Below are 20,309 nucleotides of genomic sequence, written 5' to 3' on the forward strand. Positions count from 1 at the left end.
GCCGATTTACTCTTTTTCCCCCCTGTTTTTAAATCCCCAAAAATTGTGCTAGGTATGAGTCAAACCCATGACCAGCGCGTCTACTGTGAGCTACAATAGCAAACCAGACACCCACTCTGATATGATTAGTTACATCCTTTTTATTCTTTTCTTAAAAAAAAATTTATTTTTTATTTTCTTTTTTAGTTTACCTTTTTCCTCTGGTTCCTTTTTCTTTTTTTTAACTAGCACATATGTCCGTGCGTTGCAACGGTAGAGATATTTTTTTGCGAGAAGCGGCAGGAAAAATAATTGATGTGTCATCCAAAAAGAATTCTCGTAGGCGACAAAGCAAGGATTTATGGTCTTCTCGCTCGACATGTTTGACACGCGAAATTTTGATAGTGGTGTGGTTGGTCGGCGTGGTGGCGAGCACCCAACTCATGCTTTTTTTCCTCCAGGTCTGTCTCCATCTCGGGGTTGTGCCTTCCTCCTCATTTGGTGGCTGCGAGGCGACCTTCGGGACACGGTTGCTTCGACAACTCTATCCTACGATGATCTAACCGAGTGGATTATTAATGGCAGCCCATAAATCCCGTTTCATTAGCATAATCGGGCATGAATGTCCCTTCTTTTTTAGGGTTTATTCTCTTTGATTATTATAGTGCTCAAGTGCCCATAATTTTTCTTTAATTAAATCCAAACAACATATTCTCTTTTATTAACACGTGCCACAATTTCTTTCATTTATAGTCAACCGGCATAGAACAAATGTACACAGCTAACCAATGCCCAGCGTGAATATTTAAGAAATACTGTAGCGTCATATTAGAATTATTTTTTGTTTTTTTGAACATTCAAAAAAATTATGAATTGGCAAATATTCGTGGAAACATGAACAATTTTTAAATCCTGAACAATTTCCAAAAAAGCGATCATATTTTTTGAAAATTTTAATATTTTTGGGAAACATGAACAAAATTCGAAAAATCAATAGTTTTGCAAATCACAAGCAATATTTCGAAAACATGAAAATTTTATAAAAATATAAATACTTTTTTATTATTTTTCTAAAGGGAAACATTCAAAACAATTTTGGAAAATGTGTCTTAGACGCAAATATTATTTATGATTTTTGAACATTTCACTAAAACAAAAATATTTTAAAATATGGAACATTTTATAATGTGTATTTTTTATAAAAACTATCTTGAAGAATTTTTGAAAAACGCAAACATTTTTTTAAAAATGAGAACATTTTTTGAATGTTGAGAACATTTTGAAAAGTAAAATTTTTATAAGTTTCAAACATTTTTCAAAATAGGAAAAATATTTTGAAATTCTGACTATGTTTTAAAAGATTTGAACAAAAATTGAAATTCTACATATTTTTCTAAATTTTTACTTCACAGAAAAAATGAAAATTAAGAAGGAAGAAAGAAAAAGAAATACAAGAGAGGAAGAGAAAGGAACTGAAAAGAAAAATAGAAATAGAACTAAAAAATGGGAAACAGGCCGGTCCAGTCTTAGGCACCCTGTGGGAAGCTTCACTATTTATCACTCCATGCGACAAACTGCATGGGCAATAATAAGTGGGCTAGATTTGTTGGACTGGAGCGCACGCGGCGCAATTACAGAATTCTGGACAAACCTTTTTTCTTTTCTAGTGGATAGATGCACACAAATTTAGTACCACCTTGGATAGAAAATAAATATTTTCGACAGTGAACAGATAAAGAAATTGGAGAAACGCACCTTGCTTTATTAGTAGGTATAGATATAGAAATGCGTCAACATTTTTTATCAAAATAAATGAATTTCTTAATCCATGGACTTTTTTCGAATTTTGTGATGTTTTTCTGAAAATTGATGAACTTTTTTTTTTGAAAATCCATGAATTTTTTTTCAAAATTGATGAAATTTTTCTCAATTTTGATGACATTTTTTCAAATTTGGTGAAAGTTTTTCAAATTTGATGAATTTTTCTTAAAATTTTATTGATCTTTTTTCAAAATGGATGAAAGTTTCCCTAATTTAATGAACTATTTTCAAATTCGTGAACTTATTAGAAGTTTTTAAATTTTCTATCAAAATCTATGAACATTTTTTAATTACACTTTTTCGTATGTTTCCAATTTCAATGGTTAACTGGTCAACTGCGACCAGCAAATCAATGGAACGAACCAGGAGAAACCGGTTAAATGTGATCGACCACTCGCCTTCTACATGTTGCCCAGAAGCTCAACCGGCGCCTTAGGCGCCTAATAGGTGGTCTCTCGGGAGTTGTCGTTATCCAGGAATATTCTATTCAATGCGCACCCAATACTTTGCTATTGGTACACAATGCCCACCCCTGTTTTGGATGTACCGGCCCATATAAGCTTTCAACCTGTTCCGATTTGGGGAAGCTTCTAGATGCTTTTGATTTGTCTTTTTTTTCCTTCAAGTTTTTATTGGTGTTTTCCGTTTTTTCTTATCTTTTATATATTTTAAAAAATTACGTTTTTCCAAAATCCGTGATTTGAAAAAAATGAATTTTGAAATTCGGGATTTTTTTCTATTTGACACAAAGTTTTCAAATTCTTGAGCATTTTTAAAATTCATGAAACTTTTTGAATGATCTATGATTTTTTAAAATTGAACTTTAAATAAAATATGTAAACATTTTAATGATTCTTTTTTAATTCATGACCCTTTTTAAAATCCACAAACTTTTTCGGAAACTAAAAAATTTTCTAGTCTATAAAAATCTGGAATTTTGTTTTTCCTTAACCAGTAGATGCTTATCCCTTATGAACCATTAGCGAGGGAAACGGTTCGAGACAGGTCGGCGCTGTTAGACGAGCAAGGGAAGCAGTAATGGGTCATCCTGTTTTTGTGGTATATGGGACTATTCGGTGCTTAAGGCACCGAATAGGAGCTCTCTACTATTGAGCGACCCGCATGCGGACTGGGAAAACGTCGTCAAATAGGACCTGCCCTAAAACAACAGGGTTAGAATGAAAAGAAAGAAGTATGAATCACCCCCAAATGTATCTCAATGTACCCATATTCTCTTGAACGATATTTTGGTATAATTGTTACACTGAAATCTTCAAAACCATATGAATCACCCGAACAGTGGCTTTTAAGCTGACATATCAAATTTTTGGTGGACTAGGGCGTTCGTTCCCTCTATTTTCGCCTAAGTTTCTCCTTCTCGCGCGACCGGCGTCCACTTCATGCCACCATCGGCGTTCGCGCGACGAGAACTCTCCTCGAGCTTCAAAACCATGTCCATGCGCTTCGCCGCGCCTCCTTTTGCATCCCAACCGAAGGTATTGATTAGGGATGGGAGGAATCGTCGCCTAAGACTCCTTCCCAGCATCTAGCAGATCGCTACCACGATGCGATCTCGTCCCCGTAGTCCTTGTTTCTTCCGTTCTCCTATCTCGACATCACGATCTCCTCCTGTAGACCCCAGTGCTCTTCCCTTATTATTGCACATCCCAAAGCACCTCTCTTCAAATGGCCAAGCTCAATCGTCTGTTCCGACGCCGGAGTCGAGATTGCCAAGTTCTTTGGATTTTCCAAGCCACATGAGCTTATGTCTAGGTGAGATGCACATTGCTTTCCCCTTCCCCGTGCCATGTACCTCTATACTGCCTCGCATCACTCATCATCGCCAGCCACGCTTCCAGCCAACCCCACAGCCATCTGCCTTACCCAACCATGCGAAGGGGCATTTCCTACATTATGTCTGTGTTCTGGGTGACGAAGGAGGCCTTACCTACAGTTGGGTGGTGCACATCCTAAGTGGCCTACCGCTTGCGCCAAAGCATGCCTCAATCACTCTTGGTGCCTAGAACTGAGACTGGCGCGTGAGACATCGAGGGCAAAGCGCGTGACTCCATCCTCTGTCGCCCACAGAAGCAAGGCCCATGGGTCCCGGAGCACCAATCGTGTGAATGACACGAGGCCCAGTGTCCGTGCACGACAGCGGGGTCGACTTTGCTGGTGAGGAGCAAGCCACACCCCTGGCTGACAAGGAGTAGGCCAAGTTGGTTTCATCGCGCTCGCCACAAAGCGCTATGAAACCAACTCGGCATACTCCTCACAAGTCAGGGTGTGCCTCGTTGCTAGTGTCGTTCATAGTGCCACGCCGGTGGACACATCGCCTGCTCTTTTCTTCATGGCCCGGTGGCCCATGTTTCAAATCTGAGATACCATGATGAAGAGAGATGGCAAAGTGGAAATGGCTCTCGTTAAGAAAGGAAGGAATATAAAGAAGACTCGGGGGAGAAGAAAGGACGAGGAGGTGATGTGAAGCACGCCTAACGGCTCTCTGCATGCATGCAAGGAGTAAATGCTGCTGGCCATCGCCTTTTCACGAGGACGGCCGCGCGCAACGTGCGAGGGAGAATTAACCGGGAGATGCATCTGTTAGCTCGTTTGGCCTTGTATAGATGGAAAAAAAATGAAATTTGGGGTTAGGCCTTATATAGATGGAAGGAGGGAGTAGCCAAAACCACCAGTAATTTAAAATGGCAGCTGCAAAACCACTCAATGAGGTGATTTATATGATTTTAGAGACTTGAAGGTAAAAATTCGAGTTCAGGGGATATGCCTCTGCCAGGGTGGATTTTGGGGTGATTTTAAACTTCTTTGGAACGTAATCGTGGCAAAATTTAGATCTGGGCCTTTCAGCACGCAGATTTAACAAACGCTGGCCTAGACATTCAATTTGGGCTGTCGCTCGAAGCCCAAATCTTCTCGGTCTCTCACCCGCTCGCCAGAGGCAGACACGACAAGGGCGACGGCGATGGCCTCGCCGAAGCTCGCCGCCGGCGACGGCAGCTACGACTTCCACCTCCGCTCGCTCTCCGCCGCATCACGGGACTCCGCCGCGGCCGCCGATCCCGCCTCCGACCCCAACCTCCTCCAGTCTGTAAGCGCGCGCATCTCCCTCCGATCCCCTTCTTCTTCCCCTGACCCCGTGCTGGAGCCGGATTGTTACCTGTGTTGCCCTTCGCGTTGAAGGTGCGGATGGTGTTCGAGATGTGCAAGGAGGCCAAGGGGGCCAACGACGAGATGGTGGCGCGGGCGTTCCCCGTGATGAACAAGCTCTTCCAGCGCTGCGCCGCCGCGCCCACGCTCTCCACGGCCTCCACCGGCGTGCTCCTTCTGGTAAGGCCTCGACTGACCAAATTATGTAGTAGTTACATTTTAGTGGACAGGGTTCAAGTCTCTTTAATTTTTTATCTTCTCTGGTGCTTGTACATTGCAATTTCATCGCTATGCTGCAATACTATGGGAACTTTTGAGTGGTTAGAGAGCTTGATCTAGCGTTAACTGTTAATCCCAGAAAGGCAAATGTACTTACTCTGCAGTTGATTAATTTAATCTGCCTGATTAATTTTGAAAAGAGTCATTCACATTGGATAACTGTAATGTTTCCTCATTTGTGCAAATAGTTCAGCTACGACCATAATAAAAGATTCTCTAATAATCTGTATTATACTGTTTCCTACCCAGACCATTCTGCAGTTCTTCCTGGACTTTGGGGAGGCGGTCTTGCACGACGCTGATGGTAGCTTGAAAACCTTCTTCCGCTCTTGCTTAAGTAGGTAATATTTTTCATATTTGTTTCTTGTTGTGTTGGGCATGCCTTAGTCGGATTGCTTCTACAAGTCCTCAAAATCACTCGATGTTTTTTTCTTGGTGATAGGGAGTTTTCAGACCCTATTGTCGCAGAACGCACGCTTGAATTCCTGATAGCGAACAAGACGAAGATCTTGAACTGCTTCCCCACCCTGGTTCCGCAGGTGCGATACTGCTATGAAAGATCTCAATCAGTTTACATTCTTTGAGTTTCTAATATGACTCCAGTTTCTCTATCTAATTTCAAAACATACTAACCATTCAGCTAGATTCTGATTTTGCTTTTGTAATGTTGTTTCTATGCAGTTCTTCCCATTGCTGCTGAAGTTGATTGCATCAAATGGTGATAGGTATGCCCTTTCAATTTCTAGGCATCTCCTCATATATTTGCTTTTAATTCCTGAGGAAGTCCATTCTACTTTCCCCCCTCAAATGACTTGATAGTTGCTACTGGAAACATAAACAATTTAGAAAATCTTGATGACCAGTTACCTACCTAATTTGGTTTGCTGTTCTTCCAGGTTGGATAAGAAGTTCTCAGAAGTGCTACCATTGATGATGTCAGCAGGATCTTTTCTTCCTCTCTTCCTGTCCCTTATGGATCTGCCAAGTATGCCTGACAATTCTGTACTTTCAGAACTTTCACGGGGGTTATTATCATTATTTAGTTGTCAATTAGCCTTTTCAGTTAAATATGATAAATGCATGATGACATTATTATGCTCTTCTGTGTGCTAGTATATTGTCCACATCTCTTTGGAATATATTCAGATCATGTACCACAATATAGCATGAATCTCGTGATGAGCGTTATTTATCATGTATATTTTTAGAACTGCTTATCCTGCACCATTATCATTTTTATTCTTCTGCGAGTAGCATGAATCTCGTGATGAGCATTATTTATGATGATTATTTTAGAACTGCTTATCCTGCATTATTAATCACTTTTTCTTATGCGAGTCGGTTATTCTGTATTAACTCCTGGAATATCACTCAGTGTTAGTGGTAGCACTGGAAAAGGTGGAAAGAAGTTCTGGAACTCTCATCGGTAGTAGTTTAGCTACTATACAGAAGAGTGCTGCTCCTGAGGTTACTTCCAAAATGATCTGTCCCCAAAAGCTATGAGTGCAATATCTAGCTCCAATATGTTAAGCCTATTACCCTTTTCCATACTGCAGATGCTCCTTGCACTGATGGATGAGGCATATACTGGCTCCTCAATAGAAGATCAAAGTGGCAATTCAGGTTCTGATGATAGTGGTCGTCTAGACCTTGCTGACCCAATGTTCCTTGACCTTCTAAAAGACGAGAATGATGGCATTGCTGTAAGTAGTTCCTTGTTTACGATAAGTTGCGGCTTATGTTTCTCTATCTTCCTAATATTCCTAGGTATGATCTTTTTATTCTGTTTTTGTTTCCCCTAGGCAAAACATTGGACATCCCCTACGATATCTTCAACGTTACAAGCTGCACTTAACAGCCCACAGTCTGACAGATTAAAACAGTCACTGAAAATGGCACCTCGCTTTCTTACTGTATATTTTGCGACAGCATTGCGGGATGTCAACAACTGTAAGTTCCATATATTTGTTGATCTGCAGATGATAATGACCAACATAATGTTTGATTTGACAATCTATGTTTGTTCGTTCAGCACTCTTGTGTGCTCTGATTCCAGTAGCTATGTCAAGATATGCTGCGATGTTCCCTGACAAGGATTTTTCTTTCGAGGTAGACAATTTTTTTTATTTGTATCACGTATTAGTTACTTTTCCTTTCTAAGTGCTACTGATGCTTAATATAGTTAGATGTATGCCAGGTTACGTTTTGTCTCTCCTCACAAGCAAAGCAAGGATATCTTACCTTCTGTATATCTTAGTTGTTCAATTTAATAGAAGTGGTTGCTTGGATATGAAGCATATTTTAATAAGAATCAAGTAGCAACATCTCGAGACATACTTGAAGGATAGATCCATACTGAACTGGCATCGTTTCTTGAAACTTATAATTTCTAATGCTTATCGAAAAGTTAAATATGCTTTGAATGTCTAAGTGTAGAGACAAGTAGTGGTTTAGAATGAACGAATGTAAGAAGTAAATTGAGTTTGCTAATTTTCTTATTACCACATGGTGCTCATATGCATGTGTGGATTTAGGTTTGGTTATTTGCTCACGACAATTGTACTAGTTTTGGTGATATATTTGAATTTACACTGAACAAGTTCCTGTTATAACATCCTTGTAGGTGAGGAAAAAGCTGTCGGATTTCTTATTAGCTGCATTCCAGCGCTCCCCTGACATCATTGCGCTACTAAAGGTACCAACTGAGTGATCCTTACTATGTAACTGTCTATTTTGTACTATACATACATGTCAGTATTATGGTATTTTCAAGCAGGTTTGCATAACAATCTCGTACCATTCTGCAGAAGCCTATTACTGATAGACTTGGGGAGGCCCATGGTAATCCTGCAAAGGCAAGTTTATTTGTCAAGTTATTGTATCTAATTTTGCTTTGATGCTTTCATATGCTCACCAAGTTGGTTGCTGTGTGTGTCATTGCCTGCTGTTATTCTTGTGCTGAGTGCTGACTATCTTTAATACTCCCTCCATCCCATGTCACTGACTTAGTACAACTTTGTACTGAAGTTGTACTTAATCAGCAACACTTATTTTGGAACGGATGGAGTAAATAGCCAATTCTCGTTTTCTCCACCACAATTGAATCTTCTGATGTCGTATGGTCTATGCAGATGGAATTAGCATTGCATTTGTGTTGGGCCATTGGTGAGCATGGAGCAGGAGGGATAAAGCACAAAGATGTAGCACGTGAACTATTTGAAAATCTGGAGTTGCTACTATACGAAAACCTGGCAACTAGGTTGGTCTGCTTGTTCAACCGTCCTCGTTTCTAGAGTTCCATGGTATTACTCATGATTGACTTCTTCCATCTCTTGCTTCCAAGTCGTTTGGGATTAAGTCAAGACCCAGGGTTCGATTCTATGGGTGCAAGCTCTAGAAAGTCATCCCAAGCTAGGCTCCTCTGCTTTGTGGTGACTGCCATTGCGAAGCTAGCAACTTGCCATAACGAGCTGCTTCCAAGAGCACGTGTGTCATTGGCTAAGGTTGTGCATTTATCAACTTATCAAGAGTTTGTTATGTTGGCATCATGCATAATTGAGGTATGTTAGTTGCTTTCCTGCAGGTCGCTCGGTCCAGGACCTCAGACAGGCGAGTCTGGCAGCGCGCCTGTGACTATTTAGGGCTCATGAATGAACCAGCCATTTGTTTGTCTGTACTGGGACCATCCACTGCCCAAGGAAATGGTCCTGGGATTGTGAACTGGAGCGAAGGAGGAACCAAGATGGTAGCTCACATTCCGTTTTACCTTTTAGCAGAACAGAAAGGTAAAACCATTTATAATAGAATAGGCATTGTTTCTTGTTATTTGAACCAGAAATATGCAACTGTAGGGGTAAAACTGAAGTATCCTTCAAGAATAATAAAGTAAAAAAAAAGAATCTGTTCTGAAGGAAAAGATGATCTGTGTAATTTCATCTTCATGTTGTGTTATTTCTCCTTTTTCGGTAATATATTTTGTCGGTATGATCTTATCGAGAACGCACGAGCTACCTAACCCCTGGACTCAAACATGTGTTGCAGGTCCACCATCTCATGATTTTTCATATGCGGACCTCCTCCCCGCAGAATGAGAACACCGTCATGAGTAGCATGGATCCATGCAATGATTCTCTTGCAAACGCCATGTGCACAGAGATCATTGGTGATCATAGCCTGCTGAAGATGATCCAAGCGTCGATGACGCCTTCTTTTATCCAGTTCAATTTTCAATCAAGAAGTGTTGGCCCGTTGGTCTGATGAGTTCCTGTACTGTTGTAGTTTCTGGGATCTGGGTGGTGTTCATTGTTGCAGTTTCTGGGGTGTAGATGGTGTCCAGAAACGCTCGATGTTGTATACATGGAATGATTTGTCAGTGTATGTATCTACTGAAAGGGAAGCAGTGTTGTAAATCAAGATATCTGATGGTTCACATTTGTCAGTGTATGTGAATTGATTTATCTTGTGATTGAGGATGAAAAATGAGTGTCCAAGCCTTTGCTAATTTCTAAAATTCTTATTGGAGCGTGGAGATTTGAAAGGAAATGATTCAGTCCTCAAGCCTCAAGGAACTAACATTTGCCTTCACTGAAGCAGAACACAAGCCACATTGATCACAACACAAATTTTGGGATTGAAATGGCGACGGATCACCAGGAGCGCTACAAAATTATAAACCCAATCCAAAGCAGCAGACAGACAGATGGGCACAAATCTCTATTCTGCAGCACCTACAAAGCACTGGAAGTCTGAAACAGCAGCAGCAACAACGACAAGTCCAACGAATTACAGACTGACTGAAGAAAATTACGGTTTTTTGTACTCGACGAAGAACCCTAGAAAAGAAACCCAGAGGTAGCAGCATCCGAGAGGCCGACACGAAGAGGAAGTCAATACCCGAACCAACCGCCCTTGCATAGTGGTGACCGCATCTTGTTTTCGCAAATGTTTTTCTTGCACGAAACGAAGAAGTCGCGGAGTTTCCCCGGTCGAATCCACGGGGAACAATCTGTGGCTATGAGCACCACATGGCAAGGAGAGTCTGAGGTGCGTTCTTGACTTCCCACTAATGAAGGCTCCAAAATTTTGCTGCTCCTGCATCAGTTGCAACTTGTTTCAGAGAATTCAGATAAAACCCAACACATGCATTTCTAATGAACAGTTTTGGTTGCAGGCTTACCTCTGATACAGAACATAGGAAGGTTGATGAGTTGAGCGAAGCTACTGCGGGGGTGAGGCGCCGCCATTGGAGATGACGGCGGTCTTGATGCGCTCCACGGTGCAGGCGATGAGGCTGTTGACGGTGGCCACCGACCCTAGGGAGAGCTTGGCAGTGGGGACGGAGTCGACCAGGATCTGGAACGCCACCGTCAGGAGCGACCCACCGGTGCCGGTTGCCCCTGCCGCGGCGTGCATTGTCCCTGCAGGACCGTCGGGCAGGATGGCGAAGCCTGATGGCAGGAGCGCGACGTAGTCTGGGTCGCCGCCGTTGAGCACCACGTTCATGGCCACCACGTCCACCGGCGCGTAGATGACGTAGGAGCCTGACGCGTCTGTGCAGCTCTCTTGCAGGATCAGCATGTTGCTTTGGTTAGAGTTGGTGCTCTGCACATAAACACACAATATGTCAATATCCATGGTTAATTCAATTATCACACGCATGAGGTTATTGCATGATCAGATTGTCTTGTACTTACATTGACACGGAGGAGCGAGACGCAGTTGCCATGGTCGCGGCCATTGGCGATGTGAGCCATTTCTTGGACGATGCCGCCATTGGAGAGGATGTCCCACTGCCAACACCAAGATATATGAGTGTAAGAGTGTTCATCAACCTTGGGATTTTCAAGAACTTGTCGATGATCTTTCATGGTGTAAAGTGTGTACCTCACTGCGAGAGGTCTCGTCGCGGAGGAAGTCGAAGACGCGCTTAGGTGGGACGGGGAGCCAGAAGGAGGTGGCGGCGTTGAGGACAATGCCTGGTGGCCTCCCGGGGTCGTCGACGCTTTTCCTGGTCATGACCCTCACGTCCTCGGCGCCGCTGCCTGACAGCGTGGTCCATTGGTGCGCCACAGAGGCCGTCACGCCGCCACAGAAGCTCGCGACCATCCTCTCCGCTAGCTTTAGCATGCTCTTCCTCCCCTCCGAGCTAGTGATCACTGCACAAATGGATCGTGGAGCACCTCTGTTAGTGATCTGCTAGTGATCACGAGCAGATGAACTATGTATGTGTATAACATATATAGGACGTACCTCCGATATCGCTGGTTGGGATGTTGCTGGCCATGGCGCTGGCAAGGCGCTCGCACTGTCGGCCGAGGACGCCGACCCACCGGCGTGCACCGAAGGCGAGGCCGGAGCCGACCAGCGGCTTGTAGATATTGTGCACGGACCTGTCGTCCACCTCCACGTGCTCCACCCACGTCACCTTGGAGTAGCCGTTGGGCGCCTCCTGGATGAGGCAGCCGGAGGGCCTGCGCCGGCACTTGACCCCCTGCAGGCCGTCCAGCGACACGTCCACGACGGCCCAGGCCCCATCAGCGTTGCGCTTGCAGTAGCGCACGAAGTAGCTCTCCCTCGTCGGCACCAGCGGCGACGGCACCTGGAACTCCACCGACATGACCTGCAGCGCGCCGTCGTAGCACCCGGCCACGCCGGTGGACAGCACCTCCAGGGTCGCCGCCCTCGACACGATGCTCGAGAACACCGCCGCGTACTGGTTCTGCAACCCAGACATAAAAGTGAAGTTGATCATCAGGGCAATGCACGATGCATGATCGGAAAAAGTGGAGAAATGTTCGATGAGTGTTGAGTACTTACGACGTCCATGAGGATCTCGACGAGGCTGGCGGGGGTCATGATGACGACGGCGGCGTCGCGCGATGCCTCAGAGACGAGGCCATACTGCTTCGGCCCAAGGCCGCCGCGTGGGTCGATGAACATCCTGGCATACTCCTCCTCGTCCAGCGCGAGCGCCTGGTCCACCGTGGTGGCCCAGAGCGGGTCGTCGAGGCGCGCCATGCGGAGCAGCTCCTCCATAGCTGCCACAGCCAGCTCGACGACGACGCCCTGCTGCTTGTCGTCGGGCGGCGCCTGCAGCACGGAGGCGGCCCCGGCGAAGACGTCGTAGGCGGAGGCCCCGGGGGCGGCGGCGAGCGGGCTGGAGAGCACCGGGAAGGGCACCATGGGCTTGCCGACGTACTTGGCGGCGATGGCGGAGATGCGGTCGATCTCGTCGCGCAGGCGCGCGTTCTCGACGCGGAGGTGGTGCTCGTCGAACGACATCTCGCCGAGCGCCGCCGGGCCGCCGCAGTTGGGGCAGGACGCGCTGCTGAGCGCCTCCTTGTAGCGCATGTTCTCGGCCCGCAGCTTGTCGTTGTCCGCCCGCAGCTGCGAGTTCTCGTGCCTCTCGTGCTGGTTCTGCGTCCATCCATGATCATCAGTCAGCACCACCAACGCCATCAGATTAACAACCATGACACGTTGCATTTACAGGTGGGTGAGCTGACAGTGCAATGTGCATTGCATGCGGCTGACGGTGCATGCATGCATGCAGATGCAGTGGGCGGGCCGGGTGATGAGCAGCTGGTCACTGTACACGTAGGCGCCATGGCAGCAAAGATTGTGGGGTTTGACTATGGGCGCATCGGGCAGTGTGCACGCAGACGCGGAGATGGGGCTGCCGCCTGCATGACCTGACTGCCAGCGTGTGTGTGTATGAGTGTGTGTGGGCGAAGTTTGTCCAGATATAGCAACAGGCCATGAATGCGTGCTGCAGCGGGATGGCTGCCTGCTCCGGTCAGAGGCTTAAATGAGGTGGTTGCGACGCTGGCCGGCCTTCGATCTCTTCTTTCTTTCCGGCCGGCCGCCACCAAATTTCTCAGCCGAAATGGTTCAGATAAAAAGAGATTAACAAATTTCAAAGTAACCAGTAATTAGTACCTTCATTTGGGTCCTCTTGTTCTGGAACCAGAACTTGACCTGGAGGGGCTCCAGCCCCAGCTCCCGGCTCAGCTCCTTGCGCTGCTTGTCGTCAGGGTGCGGGCACTCCTTGAAGAACCTGCATACGCATACATACATAAATACTATAGTACAATACATACACATTACATCATGCATCGTCCCAATTTTCAATGAGGCAACAGAAAAACATGCCACTAATATAAAATTCCACGAGCCATGCATGCATCCCCGATTTAATTGTTGCAGCCAAAAAGCCAGGGAAAAAAAACAATGAAGCCCAGCAGCAGCAAGTGTGAACTGTGAACGCGTACGTAGGCCTTGAATGAATGCTGCGTCTTCCGTCGTCCGTTCGTTTGGGGAAGGGCGCAAGGCAACAGAAACGGTTGCCCGCTCGGCTTTTGGCCCAGGCCCGGTCAACTTAGAAACGTGTAGGGGTGCGTACGTACGTACACTCTTTGTCCACTCCACACTACTAGGACTCAATTTGACTTGTGCGTCTCGTATGAACGCTGCTAGCTAGCGACGCTCATCCACATCCACAGTTCCACCCACACTGTTTTGTTCTCTTCTCGTCTTCCCGTCCAATCTCCTCGGCCACCTCCCCAACAACAAACATGAAATGTGTTTTTTTTCTCTCTTTTGATTTTTTGGCAGTAATTGAAATCTCTAGAACAATGGAAAACATTCATTGGGAATTGATGCTTGTGCATGGACTTTCAATAGCAAGAAATAAATGAGCAAAAATTAATTTATAGGTGTATGTATTCATTCCTTGGGTAAAATGAAGGTATAGTAGACTTCCATCTAATTGCAATTAAAACAAGTGAGAATTTATTCATTTAAGCAGGGATGGATAACATCCATCCGAGACATATACAACAAGAAAGAATTGAACAGAAAAGTAGTAGCTAGCTCTCTGACTACAGATCATTAACCAAAAATACAATGAGCATGATTAAGTATTAAGGGAGAGTGTATATCAACGTATATATATATGCTTCCTTCTCAATTCAAGAACAAGCGAAAATTCAAGGAAAGATAACGAGAATGAATTGCGCACAAATTAAGGAGTAGCACTAGATATCAATGAGCACTTGATATGAGACTAATCAAGCACTAGGAGAGTATATATACACAGTGGAAATTAACAAAATGTTGAGGAGATTTGAGTTGAGTAGGCGTACGCTTCCATCTCCTGGATCTGGTGCTGGGTGTGGCGGTGGTAGCGCTTCTTGCGCGGCCGCTGGTTGGGGTCCTGCTCCTGCTCCGCGTTGTCCACGGCGTCGCCGTCCACGTTCTCGCTGCCGGACCGGCTCTCGAACTCGTCCCCCAGCGGGTCCATGGAGTCACGCCCGCGGATCATGCCCACGCCGCCGCCGACGCTGCCGTTGTTGTCGCCGCTCTCCGCTGCGCGCGCCGGGATCTGCTCCAGGAGGTGGTGCGGCAGGAGGTGCTGGTTGCTGCCGTCCAGCAGGTTTGGCTGCAATTTATAGAGAGGAAGCAAAGTTAAGGTCCGTCGTCGGTCAGCGGCGTGCCGCTAAACACAGAAGCGATTAATCCATTCAATTACGAAGTAGCAAGTCGCAGTACACCGCACATAGGTGAGAAAGTGTGCGTATTAATTAATTAGTAGCCAGAGAAAGGGGAGAGGTTTCAGGGTCAAGATGAAACGGAAAAATTTCGTGTAAAAACCATCCGAAAATTCATGCTGATCTGTTTGGGGAGGAAAAAACGTGTTCGTGCGGGCAAATAATTTGGGGGTGGAATGGAAAAGCTAGATAAAAGCTACAAATCGGGGATCAAGGGAGAAGAAGTGAAGCAACTTTTAGTTTCTCCCTTGATTGATGTCTCATTTTCTCTCCAGAGATGTGAAAGCAAGATTGCAAAAAGAAAGGGGGGAGGAAGAAGAGGAAGAATAGAAGGTAGGTTTGGTCATAAAGACCAATAGATTTGGAAGAACAAGGAAGCAAGCAACAGCAAACCTGTGGAAGCAAGCACTATTCTCCCCTCCTCTGGATGTGTGCAAGATCAAGAACTGAGTAGAGTGAAGTCTCCCTCTCTCGTCCCCCCAACCTATAGCAGCTGTAGTCTTCTTTATCTGCTCCGTTTATATAGGAGCGGGTCTTAAAGAAAGGGGGCGCGTGTGCTCTGAACTCTGGTGACCTAATCTATGTGTGAACAGCAGCCACGCCTAAGTACCCGGAGGTAACCCCCCTCCTTCTCTCCTCTTCCCAAGGGAAAAAAGCCAGTGGTAAAGTACAAATTATTTTGAGACGGATCAGTACTCCTATATGCAAATCAAGTACTTGTCTCTTCCATCTTTACAAAAAGTGGCAAAATATGCAAATCAAAGCAAGGGAGATTTAAAGAAGCAAATCAGACGGCATCAGTACTTGCAAATAGAAACAAGGGTGAAATTAAAGGAGCAAATCATTAAGGATCAGATGAGTACATGCAAGTCAAAACAAGAGAGTTGTAATCACGCAGAAATTAAAGGCAACAACAACAGCAATGACTCCTGCGAGGCAGTGATCTTTCTTTCCAAAAGGAAGAGAACGGAAATGGAAGCAATACACGCAAAATTAAGCCAATCTCAAGATTTCTTTCAGCTCGAAATTAAACTTTCGGGAGATATACAAAACATATACCTGGCCAAGCGACAGTGCTGATGAGGATCCGTAGGGCGCGCCGCCGCTGCTCCGGCCGATCATCGACGACGGCATGTGCCTCGCCGGGATCATCATGGTACTCTCTACCTTGCTACTAGCCTGTCTAACACCGAAACCCTAGCGCTCGGCTCCTGCTTCCCGCACCTTCCATTTCTTCACATACACATCTGCATCTCTCTCTCTCCCTTCCCTCCAACAAAGATAGTGCTAGTACAGTCCTATATATGGAGAGAGGGGTATATATATCTTGCTTGCCAAGCAACAACACGAGCAGCAGCAGATCTAGCAGAAGGAGGCAGCCCGGAGGAACTTGGTAGAGAGAGATCTAGGATGAGAATCGTATGTGTCTATATATGTTTGCAACTCCGATCCCTCCCTGTGGCTTGTGTCTGGAAGGAGTTGCGCTGCGTGAGACAAAGTTCGGCGAGCTCAGGAGGGGCAGCGAGACGACGGGAGAGATCTAGAGGAAGGGGACGGCGAACTGGGCGGCCATGGAGGGGGGAGGATGGAGGAGGAAGAAAGGGGGAGAGGAATGTGGAGCGGATGGTGGAGGAGGAAGGAGGAGTTATTGCCGGAGAGTGTTGAGACGGTGCAATCGCATTTATTGAGAGGAGGAAGGCGTAGTGCAATTGCTAGGGGAGAGAAAGAAAGAAAGAAGGGGTAGAGTCAGAGGGGAGATGGGGGGAGCAGTGATGTGTGTGTGTGTATTTTCACTCGGCGATATACGCTGGGATTTTTTTGTATTAATGTTCTGGTATTAATACAAAGATATCTTGTTTGTGTTAATTGTGCTATATTAAGCATTTCGTATTGAGTTTGTATCCTCTATTGCATGCAATCAGCGTGTGTGTATTTTCACTCTGGGCGATATATGATGTGATTTTTTGTATTAATGTACTAGTATTACTACCAAGATATTGTTTGGAGATCCTTGGGTGCCATAAGCAAAATGTTTAATTGTGATACATTGACCACTCTTGGCGATATACATTGAGATTTGTGTATCAGTGTACTAGTGTTACTATGAAGATCTTTGTTTTGAATTCCTTGGGTGCCATAAACAAAATGTTTAGTTGTGCTATAAGGTGAGATTTTTGTATTAATGTACTAGTATTGCTACAAAGATCTGGTTTGGAGCTTCTTGGGTGCCATAAATAACATGTTAAATTGTGCTACATTAAACATTTCCTATTGAGTTGTATATCTATTCCACGTGTGTGGTGCTCCCCTTTGCTCCTAAATTTAAAACCTTATCATAAAAATTCATGAAAAAATGTAACATAATTTGACGGCATAGATGCAATATGTATCAATCGTGACAACCAAAATTCAAATCAAAGTTGAATTACCTTTTTGTCATCATAATTTGTAACAAGATAGATAGTATAACATTAATGCTTTGAATTGTTTCCAAAAATAGCAATTTTGACATGTTTCAAAACACTAAGGTGCACTTGGAGTACTCCACAAGTGGAAGTACATGATAATTTATTGATTATATTTATAATTTTGTTCTTGGCGATGTATCTCACTCTCTAGTTCACAAGAGCATCACATTTTTGGGCATTTTCATGGGTTTAAAGATGTAACAGCGACCACTACTCTATAAATATTTTAATATATGTACAAATAGCTATTGAAGGTATGTACCGAAAAATTCAAACAAAAAGATCAAAGTATTGAAAAAGGTGAGTGGTATAGTTATTTAAACTTCAGTTGTATCTGAGACATCCATGCGTTACACGTGAGATCGATGTCAACGTAAGTATTCATCCTCACTCTTTATCAATCCCTAGCAATCATGGAATCTATATTCTGTTTACTGAATCACATGAAATTCTAGGGAACTCCACATATGAATTTCATATATGCATTTCATACATAGGTATGTAGAGACCATTTTGACGAAAATTCGAGTTTGCCAGGGGTACAAATGAAATAAAAATGAATTGATAAAACATTCCTACAAAAAAATCTGCCACTTATACTTTATGATATTCTAATCAGATTGGATGGCAAAGATTTCACATTTCATCTCCTTTCTATGAATATAATAATGCCATAATATATAATACACTCTTTTGACTCGAGAAGGCATTCTTCTGCCTCTACGTTTGTTACTCCAGAAATGAAAGATTTAGGTAGTCGAGGTATTCTAGTATTTCCGGCATGTGATTTATAAACAGCTTCGGCACGAAAGACAAAACGGTCTCTCCAGAGAATTTCATGACTTAGTGTGGGATGGATGCATTTTTGGTCTGAACACTAGATGAAGCACATGATGGAAATTGCAAAATAAAATAAAATTGGACTCCTTTTCATCTTAGATCAATCAAGTAACTACCTGTACTGAGCTAATCTATAATCCCCACACTTAACCAGTATTTGACAGATTATCCAACCCCTAGCAATCTTAGTTATTGGTGGGGGTTCGGTTCGTTAGCAGGTATTTGTTTGGTCATTCAGATAGAGATTGGTGTTTTTTTGGAGAGCAACATTCTCTTATAACCAAACATTGGAAGGATAGAAAGGAGTATCCTGAACATAAGGCCAATGGCTAGCATACTTCGTTGAACACTCACTATATTCACATCTAAGTAGCTAAAGGAAGGAAAATCAACTGAGACCCCGTTTGTAGCGGCGAGCGAGAGTGAAACAAGGGTTTTCATCAACAGAGCAAAAAGGACAGAAAAGAATAAGGAACTTCTACTCCCTAGGTGGTTATTTGCCGCATAAGACAGTGGTGGGAGCTAAAGGAACGAGTAGGAAGGGTCGCCGCTCAACGGATAAAAGTTACTTTAGGGATATGGAAAGGTTTGGCAACTCGATGTCGGCTCTTTGCTACTTGAAGCTGTAGGTGGTTCCAAGGGTTGGGCTATTTGCCCATTAATGCGGTACGTGAGCCGGGTTCAGAACGCCGTGAGACACAAACGACAAAAATCCCTCTTTTGCCTACCTCTATTTCGATGAGAGGAAACAAAAACTCCTTTTACCTGTTGCTGTCTGCTAATGGGCGAGGTAGTATGACATGGTTGAAAGTTTTTTGACACGAGGCCTTGCGCAAAAGACGAGTACTTCATATCCCACAAGGAAAAGAATATTGGTTCGCATCTCTATATTAATCCGCATCGCTTGTATGATTAAAGTTCCCTCTCAAGTGTCATCTCATAATGGTAAACTTCTTATGGTATAGTAATTTGTCTTAGAATAAGAAATATCTCTTCCCCCTAATTTCACGGCCCCTTGCGGGAATGTGTATCGTTGCTGCATCACCATCGTATTCCTGACTTGCTTTTCCGAAATGCTTGCCAGAACCAAAAGTAAAAATTGTTGTGGATATGGATCCTGTAGAAAACATCTTTTGTGGAACGGTCCAGACCCAGCCATTTCTCAAGAACAAGATACTTTTTTGGTTTGTTCCGCCTTCCCACGCAATGAAGCGTTAGGATTCTTTTCAATAAAATCCTATGGGATCATAGGTTCTGCCATTCCCACTGCTTCTCCTTGAATGGTTAGGTTTGAATCCCGCAATGGAGATTCTACACAATGTCGAATGTAGGTATTAATTTTCTTTGTCGTGTTATCAGAGTATTATGCTTAGACCTCATGGTTGAACTCATTGATGCGTCTAGTTAAATAAATAACGAACAACAAAGTAGTTTAAAATGGCTTAAGGGCTATTAATTCCCGTGTTGGTTGATTTATGTGGTTTCATTTAGGGTTTAGTGTTGAGATTTGGGTTCTGAGTTTGCATTCTACAATACATCCTCCAATTCATCTTTTTATTTTCTGACACAAACATGTAAGTTAAAACCCTCTTTTGACACCAAATTGGTTGCAACAAACACATGCACATATAAATTAAACTTGTTTGACCGTCAAGTGTACATAAATTGAACATGACAACAATTTTCAAATCTCTCTCAATCCTTAAATCTGGTAATTCATGGAACTATTATTGTTGAATATGCTAAATCATGTCATAAAGTTTTATATCAGAAATTTCCATAAGGCAACAAATACCCAATACTTTAGGATCTTTAGTCTGATGAAATCTATGATGCGAATGCTAAACAGTGCTAAATAGTGTAGTTCATAAACTAGTTAAGCTTAGTTTATGTCACTGGGGTAGTCACACTGGACTGGCAAAATCCTAGGTGACATTGTATCTTTGATGGTGAAAGCCTCACAATGATTAAGTTGAGGGTTGTTTAGGTTTTAAAGGAAAAAATATTCAATTATACTACATATAATTTACAATATATTCATATATGGTAAAATTTGTATTAATTTAATGGTAGAGCATAGGCAATTCTTTTGGAGTTTCTTGAGTGCCACAAACAAAAATGTTTAATTGCACCACATTAGACATTTCCAATAAGGTTGTACCCTGTATTCTAAGAATGCAGTCTCCACGTGCTCCTAAAGTGGGAAACA

The 20,309-nt window shown here is 43.8% G+C and overlaps 2 protein-coding genes across 4 annotated transcripts; one reads left to right on the forward strand and one right to left on the reverse strand.

The window, feature by feature from the left end:
* The first annotated feature begins 4,669 nt into the window (after positions 1-4,669).
* LOC123054666 (uncharacterized) lies at positions 4,670-9,709 on the forward strand. Of its 2 annotated transcripts, XM_044478480.1 has the most exons (16): positions 4,671-4,906; positions 4,999-5,145; positions 5,494-5,585; positions 5,687-5,783; positions 5,926-5,969; positions 6,141-6,229; positions 6,620-6,711; positions 6,801-6,947; positions 7,047-7,194; positions 7,277-7,353; positions 7,868-7,939; positions 8,052-8,099; positions 8,376-8,503; positions 8,588-8,747; positions 8,828-9,029; positions 9,286-9,709. In XM_044478480.1, the coding sequence occupies exons 1-16, from the start codon at positions 4,781-4,783 to the stop codon at positions 9,333-9,335; spliced, it is 1,719 nt and encodes a 572-aa protein (XP_044334415.1). In that variant the 5' UTR covers positions 4,671-4,780; the 3' UTR covers positions 9,336-9,709. The 2 variants fall into 2 exon arrangements, 1 of the variants encoding a protein (XP_044334415.1); XR_006426287.1 differs by lacking the exons at positions 7,047-7,194; positions 7,277-7,353; positions 7,868-7,939; ... (3 more) ...; positions 8,828-9,029; positions 9,286-9,709 and having other exon boundaries at positions 4,670-4,906; positions 5,494-5,581; positions 6,801-6,859.
* Positions 9,710-9,850: 141 nt separating this feature from the next.
* On the reverse strand, positions 9,851-16,456 carry LOC123054665 (homeobox-leucine zipper protein ROC2). 2 transcript variants are annotated; one of them, XM_044478478.1, is made up of 9 exons: positions 15,852-16,456; positions 14,388-14,683; positions 13,183-13,300; positions 12,061-12,660; positions 11,494-11,962; positions 11,128-11,399; positions 10,938-11,033; positions 10,421-10,845; positions 9,851-10,335 (listed from the first exon to the last, which is right to left on the reverse strand). In XM_044478478.1, exons 1-8 carry the CDS (start codon positions 15,945-15,947, stop codon positions 10,462-10,464), a joined length of 2,331 nt encoding a protein of 776 aa, XP_044334413.1. In that variant the 5' UTR covers positions 15,948-16,456; the 3' UTR covers positions 9,851-10,335; positions 10,421-10,461. The 2 variants fall into 2 exon arrangements, with proteins under 2 accessions (XP_044334413.1, XP_044334414.1); XM_044478479.1 differs by lacking the exon at positions 15,852-16,456 and adding an exon at positions 15,186-15,419.
* Between the last annotated feature and the right edge of the window lie 3,853 nt (positions 16,457-20,309).

The sequence above is a fragment of the Triticum aestivum genome, chromosome 2D (genome assembly GCF_018294505.1).
Source record: "Triticum aestivum cultivar Chinese Spring chromosome 2D, IWGSC CS RefSeq v2.1, whole genome shotgun sequence".
NCBI lineage: Eukaryota > Viridiplantae > Streptophyta > Magnoliopsida > Poales > Poaceae > Triticum > Triticum aestivum.